Source organism: Chelonoidis abingdonii, chromosome 4 (genome assembly GCF_003597395.2).
Source record: "Chelonoidis abingdonii isolate Lonesome George chromosome 4, CheloAbing_2.0, whole genome shotgun sequence".
Taxonomy (NCBI): Eukaryota; Metazoa; Chordata; order Testudines; family Testudinidae; genus Chelonoidis; species Chelonoidis abingdonii.
In genome coordinates this window covers 112674936-112692492 of record NC_133772.1, presented here as the reverse complement: position 1 = coordinate 112692492, position 17557 = coordinate 112674936, and the positions used below count along the sequence as shown (strand labels likewise).

The 17557-nt window shown below is 42.9% G+C and overlaps 1 protein-coding gene across 2 annotated transcripts in view; it reads left to right on the top strand.

Moving 5' to 3' along the window:
• The window catches only part of SPTLC2 (serine palmitoyltransferase long chain base subunit 2), a 137087-nt gene that overhangs the window by 34873 nt on the left and 84657 nt on the right, over nt 1-17557 (top strand). For both annotated transcript variants that reach the window (XM_032801909.2, XM_032801910.2), the window contains 4 exons: nt 4647-4801; nt 8614-8762; nt 9126-9250; nt 15550-15643. In XM_032801909.2, the coding sequence (XP_032657800.1) occupies nt 4647-4801; nt 8614-8762; nt 9126-9250; nt 15550-15643 (523 nt within the window). The remainder of the gene's footprint in view (nt 1-4646; nt 4802-8613; nt 8763-9125; nt 9251-15549; nt 15644-17557) is intronic.

Sequence of the window (17557 nt, the reverse complement as noted above, 5' to 3'; positions counted from 1 at the left end):
TCTCTGTATCAAGTTGACAATATACAGGGTTAATGGCATAAAAGAAAAATGAATAAACAGCATTATCCAAAAAGAAATACAATTTAAAACATTCCAGCAACTACACACATGTAAATACAAAAAAAACCAAACATATAAGCCTATTGTCTTTCTACCTTTGTACTTACACTTGGAAACAGAAGATTAGAGAAGCCTGGAGATAGAGATCACTCTCATAGCCGAGAGAGCATAGACCAGAGACACAGACAAAAGACACACATCCCAAAAATTCCCTCCCTGAGCTTTGAAAAATCTTGTTTCCTGATTGGGCCTCTGGTCAGGTGTTTGGTTCCCTTTGTTAACCCTTTACAGGTAAAAGAAACATTAACCCTTAGCTATCTGTTTATGACAGTTCCTTCATACTTCAACCTCCATTCCAGGGGACATGCGTCCATGCTGATGACAGGTTCTGCTCGATAACAGTCCAAAGCAATGCGGACTGACACATGTTCATTTTCATTACCCGAGTCAGATGCCACCTGCAGAAGGTTGATTTTTCTCTTTTGATGGTTTGGGTTCTGTAGTTTCCACATCAGTATTTTGCTCTTTTAAGACTTCTGAAAGCATGTTCCACACCTCGTACCTCTCAGATTTTGGAAGGCATTTCAGATTCTTAAACCTTGGATCGAGTGCTTTAGCTATCTTTAGAAATCTCACATTGGTATCTTCTGTGTGTTTTGTCAAATTTGCTGTGAAAGTGTTCTTAAAATGAACAACCTGCTGGGACATCTGAGATGGCTATAACATGAAATATATGGCAGAATGTGGGTAAAACAGAGATAGGGACATACAGTTCTCTCCCAAGGAGTTCAGTCACAGATTTCATTAATGCATTATTTTTTTAATGAGCGCTGTCAGTATGGAAGCATGAAGGGGCATATGAATGTTTAGCATTTCTGGCATGTAAATACCTTGCAATGCTGGCTACAAAAGTGCCATGCAAATGCCTGTTCTCACTTTCTGGTCACATTGTAAAGAAGAGGAGCACAGCATTATCTCTTTTAAATGTAAACAAACCTGTTTCTCTTAGTGATTGGCTGAACAAGAAGTAGGACTGAGTGGACTTGTAGGCTCTGAAGTTGTACATTGTTTTGTTCATGAGTGCAGTTATGTAACAAAAAAAATCTACATTTGTAAGTTGCACTTTCACGACAAAGATTGCACTACAGTAGTATGAGGTGAATTGTAAAATACTATCTTCTGTTTATCATTTTTACAGTGCTAATATTTGTAATCTATACACTTTTTGATTTCAATTACAACACAGAATACAATATATATGACAGTTTTTCTACATCCAAAATATATAATAAATTTCAATTGGTATTCTGTTGTTTAACAGTGCGATTTAAAACTGCAGTTAACCATGATAAATTTTTTGAGTTAATCACGAGTTAAGTGTGATTTAATCGACAGACCTAATCTGAAGTAGGTCATTTGCATTCTCTACGCTCCCAAGTGTTTCCTAGGAAATCCACTCCACACGTATTGTCCCCAAAAGTTCTTTCAAGTTCCTGAACCAGCAGTGGGCAAACTTTTTGGCCCAAGGGCCAAATCTGGGTATGGAAATCGTATGACGGGCCATGAATGCTCACAAAGTGGGGTGCAGGAGGAGGTGAGGGTTCTGGCTGGGGGTGCAGGCTCTGGCGTGGGACCAGATATGAGGAGTTGAGGGTGTGGGAAGGGCTCTCCAGGCAAGGGGTTGCGGTGCAGGGTGGATGAGGGCTTCAGCTAGAGGTGCTGACTCTGGCGTGTGGATGGGGATGAGGGGTTTGGGGTGTAGGAGGGTGTTCTAGGCTGGAACTGAAGGGGTCAGAGTGTGGGAGGGGGCTCTGGGCTGGGATCGAGGGTTTTAGAGGGCGGGAGGGGGATCAGGGCTGGGGCAGGGGGTTGGGCGTGGCAGGGGCTCTGTTGCAGGCTCCAGGTGGCGCTTACCTCCAGCAGCTTCCGGAAGCAGCGGCCTGTCCCCCCTCTGGCTCCTACCTGGAGGCATGGCCAGGTGGCTCTGCATGCTGCCCCATCCATAGGCGCCACCCCTGAAGCTCCAATTGGCCACAATTCCCGGCCAGTGGGAGCCGCAGGAGTGGCACTTGGGGCAGGAGCAGTGTGTGGAGCCCCCTGGCTGCCCCTGCGCTTAAGAGCTGGTGGCGAGACATGCCACTGCTTCTGGGAGCATGCATGCATGGAGCTCCCTGGCTGGAGTGCGGGAGCGGGGCAAGCCCGAGATCCCTATCCCCAGCAGGAGCTTGAGGGCTGGATTAAATCATCTGGCAGGCTGGATGTGGCCCATGGGCTGTAGTTTGCCCACCCCCATCCTAAATGTCTTCCTCCTAAAGAATCTCTATAGATAGTACCTAAACTACTCCCAAAATACTTAAACTTAATTCAGGAAGGTTTAACTTTATTCCATAAGGTTTGTCCAGGATATTATCATCTGTCAAACTCACTTCACCTTGAAGTTCTAAAAACTTTAATTCTCCTTAGGTAGGAAAGGTCACATCTGAGATCCTCGATCTACCTGGGAGGTCTGTTCTGTGGCTGGATTTGGTTTACCCTTATGTAATTTAAATTACTTATAGATGAATAAATAGTTGTTTGGGTTTTTTTGCTGCTCTGCTGCATAAAGGTGGCTCAGAAGGCTTTTAAAAAACAATGCTACTTGCTCTCTTTTAGAAATATCAGGACCATTGAATCTTGTGATGCTTTGGGTTTCCCTCAGATCTGCAGGGCATTCAGTCACTGCCTGCCCTGTAATCCTGGATGTTTTTGTGCTGTGAGCATGCTGCTAATGTCAGGGCTCTGAGCCACAGCTGTTCAACACTTGTCTTTTTACTCTTTTTGTTTGTGGTTTTCCTTGGGGATCCAGAGCAGTGGATGAGATACAGTGCTAACTAAAGGAGAGGGATGGTTAAATCATTAACAAAAATGTTTTTCTCCCAGATGTGTAACATGAGTTAGTTATTTGGTCTGTCAGTACCTAATTAAAAGCTTTGAAAGAAGTCTGAATAAATATTACTTTCCTCTCAGTCGAGATTTACTTCCATGGTACACTAGAACCTCAGAGTTATGAACACCTCAGGAATGGAGGTTGTTTGTAATTCTGAAACGTTCGGAATGCTGAACTAAACATTATGATGGTTCTTTCAAAAGTTTACAACTGAACATTGACTTAATACATCTCTGAAGATTTACTGTGCAGAAAAAGAATGCTGCTTTTAACTGTATTAATTTAAATGAAACAAGCACAGAAACAGTTACCTTACCTTGTGGAATCTTCTTTTTTTAAAACTTTCTCTATATTTTTTAGTAGTTTACATTTAACACGTACTATACTGTATTTGCTTTTTTTGTCTCTGCTGCTGCCTGATGGCATACTTCCAGTACCAAATGAGGTGTGTGGTTGAGTGGTCAGTCTGAAACTCTAGTGCTTGTAACTCTGAGGCTCTGCTTATATTTAATGTCAAAACATTAATTCTTCACTTGTTCATAAAAGCTCCACAACAAAACAGGCCTGGCGAGTCCTGAATTTCTAATATGGAAAACAGCTTGCATGGATTTTCTTCCTGTCTGTCTTCCTCTATCATAAACTCCAGCTTTTTGCCCTGTGTAGGTCACTTTTAACGAAAGATGCTTTTCTTACACTATTCACCTGATATACTGGTGCATTCTCCACAGTCTCACCGCTTTTCTGATGTCTAACTTCCTTTTAATTGAACAGTAAATAAAGAAATTTCGTTATCCTTTCAAGTTTTTGAAGTGGGCTAAGGGAGTACATTACCCTGTGCTCAGAGGTGTCAGTGTTGTCAGTCAGCTTGAAGTTCTTCCGTGTTATCCATTCAAGACATACATTTTGGTTTTCCTGAGAGATAACGTTGGAAGGGAAGCTGGAGTTCAGGAAACATTCATGCAAACAAACTTTGTGGGATATAAGTGATAATGCAAACTATAGAAAAGTATTTGTCAGAATGCAACTTTATAGTTTGGCTTCTGAACACAAGTTCGGGAAATTTTAGAAGTTAATTTTCACAGTAATTCTAATGCTGCTGTATTAATTGCGTTAAAGTATGTTGTTTTTCTGAAAATAAACTGTAAAAAGGGTACATTCATACGTAAGATTTCCTTGCTGTCAGTTGCAGCTGAACACACACTGAACAGGAACTGCTGCACTGGTAGAGGAGGAGGTGGGAAAGTAGGCCCCAGCTGGGGCCACCCCTTCTCCATCTCCTCTCTACAGTGCAATGTAAACAACTGAGGAAACTTTACTCATCTCCTGGGATTGATATATGATCTAGTAAATAAGGGCACTGTCCTAGGAATTGGGAGGTTTGGATTCTATTCCTGGTTCTGCTGCTATGTGGAGTTGGGTAAGTGGCTTTCCCTGTGCCTTAGCTTCCCAGCAGCGATATATATGTAAGGAGTGACACCTCAGTGAAGTTCTTTAAAATCAGTGGCTGAAAAGTTTTCAGTGCCATCATATATTGCATTTTTCTTGAGTGCACTTAAAAGTGCATCCCAAACTGATGCAGAAAACTGTCTCTTTGTACCGCAACAGACTAGACATAATGATCTCTTCTCCTGCTTGAATGCCCTTAATGTATCTTTTGCAGGACTTTGTCCCATTGTATCAGGACTTTGAAAACTTCTACACAAGGAACCTCTACATGCGCATCCGAGACAGCTGGAACAGACCAATCTGCAGTGTGCCTGGGGCTAAAATGGACATGATGGAGAGACTTTCCCATGACTACAATTGGACATTTACGTGAGTTAAAGTGTGAGGAAAGATTCCCAACAATTAGTCTTGAGTGGCTATGAATGCCTGAGGGCTGTGGAACTGTCTTTGAAGGAGCAGCAGGTCCTGCACAGACTAGTGGATAAGAAGGAAGGTCTTCTCAAGGATCAATAATTGGTTAAAACATAGGAAACAAAGGGTAGGAATCAACTGTGAGTTTTCACAGTGGAGAAAGATAAATTAGCAGTGTCCCCAAGGGGTACTGTTTCTGGGACATAGTTGTAAATGATCTGGAAAAATGGTAAACAGTCTGGTGGCAGAACATACAAAATTACCCAGGATAGTCAAGTCCAAAGCAGACTGTGAAGAGTTCATATCTCTCTCTCTCTCTCTCTCTCTCTCTCTCTCTCTCTCAAAACGGGGTGACTGGACAACAAAATGGCAGATGAAACTCAGTATTGATAAATGCAGATTTCAGAGTAGTAGCTGTGTTAGTCTGTATCTGCAAAAAGAACGGGAGTACTTGTGGCACCTTAGAGACATGAAGTGGGCTGTAGCCCACAAAAGCTTATGCTCAGATAAATTTGTTAGTCTCTAAGGTGCCACAGGTACTCCTGTTCTTTTTGATAAATGCAGAGTAATGCACAATGGAAAACAAATCCCAACTATTATGAAAAATGATGGGATCTAAATTAGCTGTTATGCAAGAAAAGGATTGTGGAGTCGTAGATAGTGCACTGAAAACATCTGCTCGATGTGCAGTAGCAGTCTAAAACTAACAGAATGTTAGGACCAATAGGAAAGGGATAGATACTATGACAGAAAATATCAGTGGCCCTAGATAAATCCGTAGTACACCCACACCATGAATACTGCATGCAGTTCTGGTCTCCTCATTTCAAAAAAGACATTTGAATTGGAACAAGTAGAGAGAAGAGCACCAAAAATGATTAGGGTATAGAGTAGCATCCATATGAGAAGAGATTAAGAAGACTGACTGTTCAGCTTGGAAAAGAGGTGACCGGGGAGAGGGAGGAAATATGGTAGCAGTCTATAAAATCATGAATGTTGTGGAGAAAGTGGGTGAGGAAGTGCTATTTACCCCTTCACATAACACAAGAATCGGGGGTCACCTAATGAAATTAATAGGCGACAGGCTTAAAACAAACATTAGGAAATACTACTTTGCACAACTCACAATCAACCAGTGGAACTTGTTGCCAGAGGAAGGCCAAAACTATATCTGGGTTCAAAAAAGTATCAGATAAGTTCCTGGAGGGGGTAGATCCATCAATGGCCATTAGTCAAGATGGTCAGGGACCAACCCCATAATGGGCTCTGAGACTCTTTAAACCTGTGATTCCTAGAAGCTTGGACTGGAGGGCAGGGGATAGATCACTCGCAAATTGCCCTGTTCTGTTCATTCCCTTTGAAGCACCTGGCATTGGCCACTGTCGAAGACAAGATACTGGGCTAGATGTATCATTGGTCTGACCCAGTTTGGCCATTCTGATGTTCTTAGAAGTGCCACAAATTTGAACCAAGGAACTCAAGAGTTTGAGATGCCAATTCCTCTTCACTGAGGTTATGATTTATGTGTAATAGTTTATACTTGTATCTGTAAACAGTGATTAGAAGTGTTTTATATCTTTGTATGGAACGGTTCACATAGTAGTGGGAAGCCAGTGGTAAAATCAGGCCAGTACCTTTGTGAGAGCATTTACTGCATTTGTTGCTTAACCTGTCTCACTTCTGGTGACTTGATTCTGACATGGATTAGAATCCAAGTGAGAGTTTGGTATTTTGGCTCCTGGGGTGTACCGTTGTGTTAATTGAGATTGAATAATATAGGTCAAAGTATTAACTCCGTCCTGTCCAACATTAAATCGTTTTAAATAAGGTTTGGGGTTTGGTATTCAGAGACCTTGGCCTGCTTAGAATCATGGCAAAATATACTATAAAATTTATGCAAAAGATTAGTAGTTTGACTGAAACCCACAAAAGGAAAAGACTCAAAATGAGGAAGAGAGCATTGAAACTGAAATTGATCATCCAAAACAAAATTAATCAAAGTCCCTTTTTAGAAACACTGAATATTAGTAAATCTTTTATTCAGCCAAACAGTCTTTGGTGGGGAAGTAATGGGTGAGTTCTGTTGTTCAGTTCTGAGTTGGGACTGAGTCACTTTCCTGCTTTAGACAAGACAGATATAGAAAAGATAGTAAAGATAGGGGAAACACAGCTTTTGTTGATGTTCTCAGGATACAGAGAGGCTGGTCAAGTATGGATGGATGCTTTGAACTGACAGGTGGGCCATGACAGCTGTTCTGGACTCCAGCTCACCATGGATATCATCTGGTTGGTCTGAGCAGGTCCCTCTCCTTCACTGGTCCTTCTCAGGCTGAACAGAGCTGGATGGGCTGTCTCATTTCATTGTGCTGGTGCCATGGAATATGGTTGACTTCAGGATCACATGAAAAGCTGGGAGGGAGAGAGCAGGAGGAAGATATAAGGGACAGAAAGAAGCACATGAGGGAGGGGAATACAGCAGGATCTCACATTTATCAAGTTAGGGTCCTTACTGGTTTAGTGATAATAGTCCCGTGCTACCACTGGAGTATCAAAGTCTAGTGTCACGGCACCAATCCTTCCACTACTCCTGCAGTGATGATAAAAAGATTTTTCTTCTTCCCCAAAGTCTTTTAGAACCCCAAAAAGGAGTGATGAGATGGGATATTCCACTCATTACTTTGTCCATCAATTAGACCAAACTTCCTACGTGCCAATTTTGGTTCACTGATTTCTGATCCCACGCTGTTTTTATTTAACCAGGCATGATCTTAACACATTCCTTGAATTATATCAGTAGGCCTCTTTATACTAATTCAGTCTTTGTCTTGCTTTTATATCTTTTCTCATCATTTGTTACAGGATATTGTGACATTCCATTAACTTTCACTCATTTCTCACAGCTGAGCACGCAATTAGGGTAAAATTGTGGGCTCGATTATCACAACAGTACACTTCACACAAACACCACATGATTGTCTTAAGGCTGAGTTTAGCAGGAGTACTCTGGGTCAAGACTGAACTAAATTGGCAGAGCTGTGGGGTGGAGACCAGAAGTGGAATAGCAAGGGTTGCTACAGATCAAATCTGAGGTACAGAGGTTGTATGTGTGAAACCTGTACAGCTCAACACACAGTGTAACTTATGATGCCTGTCCTTGACTTTCAAGAGTATTATAGTCAATGCGACTTTTTTCCACTACAGTTTGTTCTTGTCCCGTATTGCAACACACCAGTGCTGATTTCCAGATGCATTTCCTTTGTGTGCTGGGGCATATTCTGTTGGGCATAGTGCCAACCTAATTGGTCTAAAGAATTCATTTTTAAAATGGAAAGAAAAGGCTTGAAATTTGGGGTGGGAGTCTGGAGGGGAAGGAAGGGCACAGCTAACAAATGATTCAAAAAACCTTCAACATTTTTTAAAAATATAAGACAATATTTCAAAGATCTACTAGCTTCTAGCCTTCATTTAATTTTTTTAAATTATATAAGCATAAAGATGAAAAATCAGATATTTGTTAAAAATGGCTTAATACCTTTAATACGTGTAACTTGAATTAGAGACCCCAGCAATGAAAGAGAATCCTTGTTCAGCTAATTATTTCAGTTTTGAAAACGAGGACCGTATCCACGTAAACTTTCTGGCCGCTGGCTGTTGGTCTCTCCTAGTTCCATGCATTTCCTAGCCGGCTGATGGTAGCTAGTGTATTCTTATGTAGTTGGATCTTGGGTTTGTTTGTCGGTGTCTTAACATGTGATGTTATTGAAATACAGGTACACAGGGAGAGTGATAAAAGACGTTATTAACATGGGTTCCTACAACTATCTTGGATTTGCTCAGAACGCTGGAATTTGCAAAGAAGCAGCAGCTAAAGTACTGACACAATATGGAGCTGGGGTATGCAGCACTAGGCAGGAAATGGGTAAGTTTAGGTGGGGGGCAGGTGTTTTCAAAGTATATACTTAAATCATAATCTGTTCATAAGTCTCTACAAAACACTGTATGGTTCTAGCTTTTGAACCTCAGATGAAGCAGTAAAGAAATAACTACAGAGTGAAGATAAATTCTGTTTCCTTTTCTGTTCTGGCATGCTTGGTTTACACAGTCACAACAGTCTTCATTGATATGTTGTCAGATTTTCCACTGATGACCCTCCCCCCCCCCCCCCTTTCTGGATCATACCAAAAAAAAAATCTAGTTTGTTGGAAAAACCTCTTGCGGCACAGATTTGGCCCCAGGTTCATCTGGTCTATTTTGGACTTCTCTTTTGCTATTTTACATGCAGGAAATCTGGACAAGCATGAGGAGCTGGAAAAACTAGTGGCCAGGTTCCTGGGTGTGGAGGCTGCAATGACGTATGGGATGGGGTTTTCAACCAACTCAATGAACATTCCTGCTTTAGTTGGCAAGGTATGGCTTCAGAGAGAATGGGTAACGGTGTCTGGCATGAAATTTCTGCTTATGGACTCTTTAGGGGTTGCTCACTTTTTTTTTTCCCAAAGAAGTCACTGCAAATGTTCTTTGCAGAAACAGGTCCTAGTATGTCATCTATACTGTATCTCAACCCAAGGGTCTTTTGGGGACACTATGTTAGGACCTGTAATGCTCCAGAATAGCTCTTGTGCTGGGAGAGAGCACGACCTTTTGGGACTTTTAGTTTCTGCAGGCCACACCTTGATATTCAAGATAGTGATTACTTCAGTAAACTGCCCAACCACAGACTGTTCTGATAGCTTGCTGGGAGACTGAATGCCCCTCCTAACTGGCATAAAATTGAGCCAAATTGGGCATCCCAGTCATAAACTTGGAAACCTATAATCCCTCATAAAGATAATAGTAATGAGGGCAGAAAAATTTCCTTTGATGTAATAAACCCATAAAAGAACAAACATTTTGTTCACCAAATAGTGCTGCGTTAATGAATACAAAGATCATTCAGGCCTGCAAAATGTATCTGCTGCCTGACAGCACAGAACTCAGCCTGAATCTCTCGCATCACTAAATGGTGCTATCTAATCATAGGAGATTAAGGGATGGAGAAGACCTGTTAAACTCCATTTAATCCATCTGCTTCTGCTGGTATAGTACCAAGTATGTTCTATTACTGTCTCCTGTTCAGATTTAAATATAATCTGATGGGACTTCTCCTTCCCTTGGGAGATTATTCCAGAGCCCTGCACATCTTTCTATCAGGATTTTTTCTTGGTACAATTTAAATCTTCCCATTTTTAATTTCATCCTGTTATTCCTAATTATTCCCCCTTGAACCCTTCTGAATTTCTCCTATGGTGTCTGAACCTTTCAAATTTCTGTTGCTTCATCTCATCTCCTGCCTTTTTCTGTGTAGTCCTTTTCTTGAATACCTTCAGTGTCTGCCTCTGACACTACTTACAGTTTTCCCAAGCAGCAGAAGTGAAATTGACATGATTCTGGGTGGTTTCACTGACACTATTCAGAATCTTGTGGGCAGCAGTGAAACTGAAAGCTTTGCTCACTTTCACTGTGTTGACACCTGGCAAGTTCTGATCAGCATCCAGGGTTGCAGTGGCTGTCTGAAGATTGAAGAGGATCACTTTGTTTGTATTGTAAAGTTATTTCCACAACTAGAGAAACTGGTACTTATGTTAAATGATAGCAGTATCTGGAAAATTTAAGCTGACTTAGCTGCTGCCATATTTTTCTATCCCTGTGTGTGAACATTTACCATGGTAAAGTCTTTAAAGTCCTAGGTTTCCTGTTTTTCTCAAGATGCCTTGTTTTTTTATTTAAGACAAACTGATGTAATGAGTAAGATTTTGTGACAAATTATTAAATACTTCATAAAAATTCAGTTACTTACCATTTACATAGTTATTCTCATCCAAGGATCTTAATTGTTTAACATTTGTGGTTTGAGATGATTTCTAGAGGTGTGTGGTGATGAAGGGTCTTCAGAAGGTATTTCAACTCAATCCAGTAATAGAAATTAAAATTTACCAGATTTGGGGTAGTCCACCAAAATTTGAAGTGTTCATATTTTCTCCAGGCGTTCTAGAAACCTGTTATATATCATTAACAGCAGTAAGAATGGAATAGATGCTAGGAACATAGCAGGTTTGGGAGAAAAGTTCAAGAGCTCGTAGAGACTATGGAGAGGGAATGAAAATTCAAAAAAAGCTAGTGTCAGCTGCAAGGATAATTTCACTTGCTGACCAGAGAATGGATATCTCTGATGCAGCAATGGACATTTAGATTTTCTTTCTAAACATTCTTTAAGTTAGACACGTTGCATTGATTGCATCTGATAAAGTTTGAAGATTAAAGTTAATAGGGTTAGTCTTTCGTTTGTCAATTGTATGCATAAGAGAAATTAGTAATTTTCACTTATTTTCATTCCTTTTAGTAATAAGCCTGCTTTCTTTCTAATTTTGCCTAATAACTATCAAGTCCCCATTCATAATTGTCCAAGATTAGAAAATTCTGCTCTTTTGGACGTCCTTGTTGTTCCTCTACAAGTCTCACGTCACCCTCTGTTGTTGTGTGGTTGCGTCCCATCTCCTCTTCTAAGACTCTGGAGCATGTTCCTGGTGAAGCAACTACTTCATGCTCTTTGCATTTTGTTTTGGAAGATATATAGTCTCTTTAGCCTTAATTATGTTTGTTCTTGGAGTTTACCAGCTGTTTTCCACACTGATAGATACTAATACTTTCTCCGACTGCATCTTATGTAAAAGTATTAAATGCTCAAAATCTAACTTTCCCGAAATCTAATATCTTTGAAATGCCATGTTGTGTGAATCTCACAGCTTTTACTATGGGTGATTTAAGTAGCCAGTGACAGCTTTTCCACAGGGTTTTTTCACTACTTCCTGTCCCTCAGTGAAATGGTGTTGATCCAGGTTTCTCTGCAAACTTCCTGGATCCTAAAGTTGTCTTCTCTGTGGCATAGGCTCTTTTGTGTATACTTGATTCTAGTTGTCCATTACACAACAGATACTTATTGTAGGTAACTGAAATCCTCCATGAGTACAGTGTAACAAGTGAGTATTTATTTCATCAATGTAGATCCAATATAGATTTATTTAATATATCATCAGTATCTCTACAGAAGACGCCTCAGAGGTGGTGAGTGAGGTTAACCAGCATTTCTGGATCTTCTGAAGGAACATAAATGCTAAAATGTCAAGGCCCAAGACTTTTCCTTTTTTTGCCCAGTCTGCAGATGATTGGATTTTTTAAAACATAATTAGGTGATACTCGGCTATTATGGTGATGAAGGCCATGTAAATATACTTAGATAGGAAGGACACATTGAGAGATGCTGGGTGACATGTGTTTGCACTGCAATAAAAAAACAAAAACAAACCCTGGCACGAAATCTGAGCCAGGTCAATTGACTCAGGCTCACAGAGCTAAAAATGGCAGTGAAGATGTTTGCCCTTGGGCTGGACTCTGTTCTGAGATCCTGTGAGGCGGGAGGTTCTCAGAGCCCGTGGTCCAGCCCAAGCCCAAATATCTTCACTCCTGCTTTTAGTCCTGCAGGCTGAGCCCAAGTCAGCTGATGCACAGTGGCTGTGCTGTGGGTGTTTTATTGAAATATAGATGTACCCTAATAGATGATATTCTTGCCTCTTGTTGATTGTATCAAATTAAAAGTTGTAATATTTTCTGTCTCTTGCAGTAATAGGCATGTTACAGGATATGCATGATGATTAATCATCGTGGTTGTTGCTGTGTTCAGTAATTATTTAACATAAGAAGATAGCCTCTTTCCTTTGGAGCTCCACTGTCAAACTGTTCTGCTATTCTGAACATTTCATAAGATCTCTTCTGGCTGTCAAACATGTATTTATTTCTTCTTGGAGTGAATGCTCATGTGTATTCCACAATAGGTGTGCGTGCTTGCTGCGTGCAGCAGTGCCGGAAGTTTTTCCCCTAGCAGTACCAGTAGGTGAGTGTCCTAGTGACCCCTGGGGTGGTGCCTTCATGGTGCAGTATAAGGGATGCTGCGTGCTTTTCCTACCATCAGTTCTGTCTTGCCGCCATGAAGGTGCTTCAGAACTGCTCTGCTCCAGCTTTGCTGTAGCTTGTCGCCAAAACTGCTTGTTCATTCAGTGTATGGTACCTGTAGTTAGTTGTTTAGTTTAGCTAGAGCCCCTGGGCTGGGGCATGCCCCGTGCCCTGGGCTTTAAGTCATGTGACACTTGTAGGCGATCTGTGCCAGTGAGTGAGCTGCACGCAAGCTGTTTATGCTTTTTGGGGGAAACCCATCTCAGCAATCGCTGCAAGATTTGCAGTCATTTAAGCCTCGGACCAAGAGAGAAAGGGACATTAGGCTCCGGGCTATTCTGATGGAGTCGGCGCTGACCCAGCTCCAGCGTGCCGCTCTGAGTCTGCACCGGGCACCGCAGCATCAGTGCATGACGACCCGTTGGCACCGCTCCCCATCCACAGGGCACACTAAGAAGGCTAGGAAGAGGCCTTGTTTGCCCCGGCACCAGAGTAAACCTGAGGCAGAGGCTAGACCCATGTTGGCAGTCCTCGATTCCCACCGGCTTCTAGGCCTCCAACTCAAGTTGAGTGGAGTAGCCCGGCCCATTTGGAGCAGGCCTCCCTGGCTGTCCAAATACCCTCCACGCCGGAGGCCTTGCAGAGGGCCCAGGATGATATGTCCATGCAGGTACCAGGAGCATCGTCGATGTCAGCCCCATGCTCCAGAGCCAAGCTGCCTCTGGAATCTTCACAGTCACCCTCGTCTTGGTACTGGTCTCAGTCAAGGGAACATTCCCAATGTGCTTCACCACCCATCATCTGTTCAGGGTAAAGTCCACATGGATCACCCTTGATGCCCACCAGGCTGTCTGGTTGGATTCTGTCTGATCGAGACTCTCGCACTGCTCCGCCTCAAGGAGTGAACACCAATGGGACTGAGGCAGACAACGCCAAAGGTCCTCATCGTGGAGGGCAGCCGGTCCCAGCACGAACATCGGCTTTGTTCCCGTTTGTCATCCTGCTCCAGGACCCCACCACAGCACCGCCTCCGCAGCCCTGGGCGTCGATCGCTGTCGTCTCGCCATTGTGGGTCTGCCCGCTGGCGCCGATTGCGGAGCAGCTGTTACCGACAGTACCAGTCCTCCACGTCGGTGGTGGTTCTCCCCAAGAAACATGCTCCAGTGGGTCTGTGGTCGGCTCAGGATCTGACCCTCCACATAAACATCAAGGAGCTCAGGGTGGTACGGCTGGTGTGCATGGCCTTCCACTCGCACCTGGAGGGCAGGGTGGTCAGGGTCTTCACAGACAATGGCCTCAATGTTCTACATCAACAGGTGAGGCGGGGCCTGCTCCTCTGCCCTCTGCTGCAAAACTCTCAGGCTGTGGGACTTTTGTATAGCCCACGACATCTGCCTACAGGCCCTGTGTCTGCCGGGCGCCCAGAATGTGCAGGCAGATTGCTTCAGCAGAGACTTCTCGTCTCAGCACGAGGGGCCTCTCCACCCAGAGGTGGTGCACAGACTTTTCCAAGTGTGGGGAACTCCCCACATGGACCTGTTCGTGACTTGGCAGAACTGTTGCTGTCCCCCATTCTGTTCAGGGCGGGCGCTGGGATGGGGCACTATCTCTGATGCCTTTCTCCTTTCCTGGTCAAGCCAGTTTCTCTATGCCTTTCCCTCATTTCTGCTGATCGGCAAGTTCCTGGGAAAGATAAATACGGACAAGGCCCGGGTCCTTTTGATTGCCCTGGCATGCCCCAGAAAACTGCATAACCGTAATGCAGATAGGACATTGTCAGTTTTTCAACACTGGCAAAACATGATTGAGAACAGTTGTGCACTTTACAGTTTTCAGCACCAGGTTCTGGAGGAGACAGGCTCATTGCTGACAATTGTTAGCAGCAGCCCGTCAAGTTCCTAGTAGACAGAGCCAAAGATAGGCTGGGGATGGTGTGAAATCCATAAGGGTTATGCTGTCAGAAATGCAGAGCTCCTGAGGGTGAGTCAGGCTGCATTGAAAACTTCCTGTTTTGTCTTACATTTCCTGTTCTCTGTTTCGTGTGAACGCTGATTTTAACAAACGTCATTTATAATTGCTTAATAGCAATACCCGTGCCTTCTTTTAATATAAGGCTGATTGCAGGACTAGTCGGTGCTAGTTCAACGACATTAGGGAATCTTATCTTCTCCCTGAGATAATGGATTAAATTGTTTTCAGACATACTCGGCTTTCACAAACTGACACTATGACCAGCTGTGTTTAGATGCCCTGTATAGCACACAGCACTTCCTAGTAAGGTATGACTTTTGCTTATTCCCCGCAGGATTCATATGGTGAATCACTGATCTTGACTTGATGGTAGGATACTGGGATGTGCACACATGTGCATTACTAGTGACAGTCAAAGGCAGAGCTGTCTCATCTACTACAAACAGCCATTTGAAGAGTGAGGGATAGCTCAGTGGTTTGAGCATTGGCCTGCTAAAACCCAGGGTTGTGAGTTCAATACTTGAGGGGGTCACTTAAGAATCTGGGGAAAAATCAGTACTTAGTCTGCTAGTGAAGGCAGGGGGCTGGACTTGATAATCTTTCAAGGTCACTTCCAGTCTTAGGAGATAGGATATCTCCATTAATTTTTAAAAATTTTTTAAAGGCAAATAAGAGTAGTCTTATCACACTGATTTGCTGTTAGCCTCAGTCTATTCAGCCTTTTTGTCTCATTTTTCCCCCTTGTGCAGGGCTGTCTGATACTGAGCGATGAGCTGAATCATGCATCACTAGTGCTTGGAGCAAGATTGTCAGGAGCAACTATTCGAATCTTCAAGCACAACAGTGAGTACCTGTTGGGGTAGTTACAGGCCTCTGCCCTCTAGAAACACTGCACTGGGGAGGGTACTTCCTCTCAGACATGTCAAACACTCTTTTTTGAAATCTGAATTTCCAACTGGGAAACCCATTTCCAGGAATTGAAGGCTCTTAGGGGCTGCTAGCACCTTAGAGTTAATAGTGTTGCAAACCCTGGATTGGAAGCTCTGTTCTCTGCAAATTGGCGGTTAAATACAGGTTTTTTTAAGGTTGTTGAGAGAGACACTTATGGAAGAGATTTCTTAAACTGGGTGAGTGAATTTAGTGCTTTTTGTAAGTGTGGGTGTCTGATTAATTAAATCTAGACATTGGAGGCAAGTGTCATGTAGGCTTTCTCTTCCCAGCTCTGCCAGTACTCTTCCACTCCAATCAGTAGCACTTTATGGTGTTGAATTTCTGGGTCCCCTTATAGCTTTTCGTATGTAAAGTAGGGATGTAAAATATTAAACGGTTAACCAGTAAGCATTAGTCTTACCATTAACCCTCAGCCCTGGGGCCAGCTGGAGTGGAGCCCCCGGGCCCTCTCCCTTTAGTCGGTTAAACAATATAATTTTAATAGTTTAAACTAACTTTTTAAACAATATTTACATCCCTAATATAAAGCCATTGCATGGCTGTCTAGAATATTGCAGGGGAACTGCTGGTGTTTACACCTTTCAGTTTGTATCATGTATGGGTCAGCACACATACAGAATCTTATTACAATCATGTCAGAAACTAAAGTGGTGAAAGTCATGTAAGAGCCTAGACAGGTGATCTAGGTTGTCGTATGGTTTCTTAGATCATCACTCAGTTTCCTAGGTCAGGATCTAGGCTGCAGTAAGGTTCCCTAACATGGTTCTGTAATCATTGTCCATCGTATGGACAAAAAACATTAAAATTAAGTACCTCTACCCATGCCTGGCAACCATGCTTCGGCACAGTCTCCTGGACTCTGAAACCAGAAAGAAAAGGTTCTTTTGGCTCCTCCCGCTGCCACTTTTCAATATCACACTCTTTCCTCTTCTTTTGTGATTGTCTGTGCTTCCCGCCAGCCTCCCCATAACTTGTTTTCCATGCCTGGCTCTCTCCTCCGCCTCCCTGTCTTCATCCTGTGTCACTTAAACTTCCATGTTGATCACTCTATCTGTAATGTCTTTCATTCCTTTGGGCTCTTAGTCTGGACTGACTCCTCCATGATTTATTCACAGTAGCCACTCCATTAACTGGATCTCCAAGTGCAATGTAGTGTGCTCTTCTCATCACTCAAGTGCACTCTGGTCTTGTCATTCAACATCAATCTCTCCCTCGCTCCTCCCTGCATAATTTAATCTCCACTCTCACTCAATTCGGGCTACTGATGTTTTGGAGTATGCTGCTGCTCACAGCCCTCCACTTTATTGTTATGGTGTGGTATGCATTCTGCTCTCTCTCCTGTGCATTCGCCTTGCCTTTGGTCTCTGCTCCCCAAATGCAGTGTTTTCTAGAAGGCAGAGACCTGTAACTACCCCAACTTCCTTCACTCACTCTCCTTTGCTTACTTTACTCTGCTTTGTTCCTTGTGTATTAGCTTTCTCTTTCCACACCTCCAACCCCATCAGGTCTCGTCAGATTTTCTTCCTTATTAACTCTTGTGTCTTTTTTCTCCACCCACCATCTCGTTCAGTTTATTTAAAGACAGATATGACATTAGGGGAGAACTTGCTTCCTCATCTATCCTCCTTTGCCCAATCCTCAGCTGTCTGCCTCAGGCCCATCATCCTTGAATTCATTCTCTCCTCTCTGGTGCCTTTGTTCCAGCCACTAAGCCTGCTCTTGTTCTTCCCAAACATCAAATGCCTTCACTCATCTCTACCTGCCATTTATCAACCAATTTCTCTCTTCCCTTTTATTTCCAAGTCT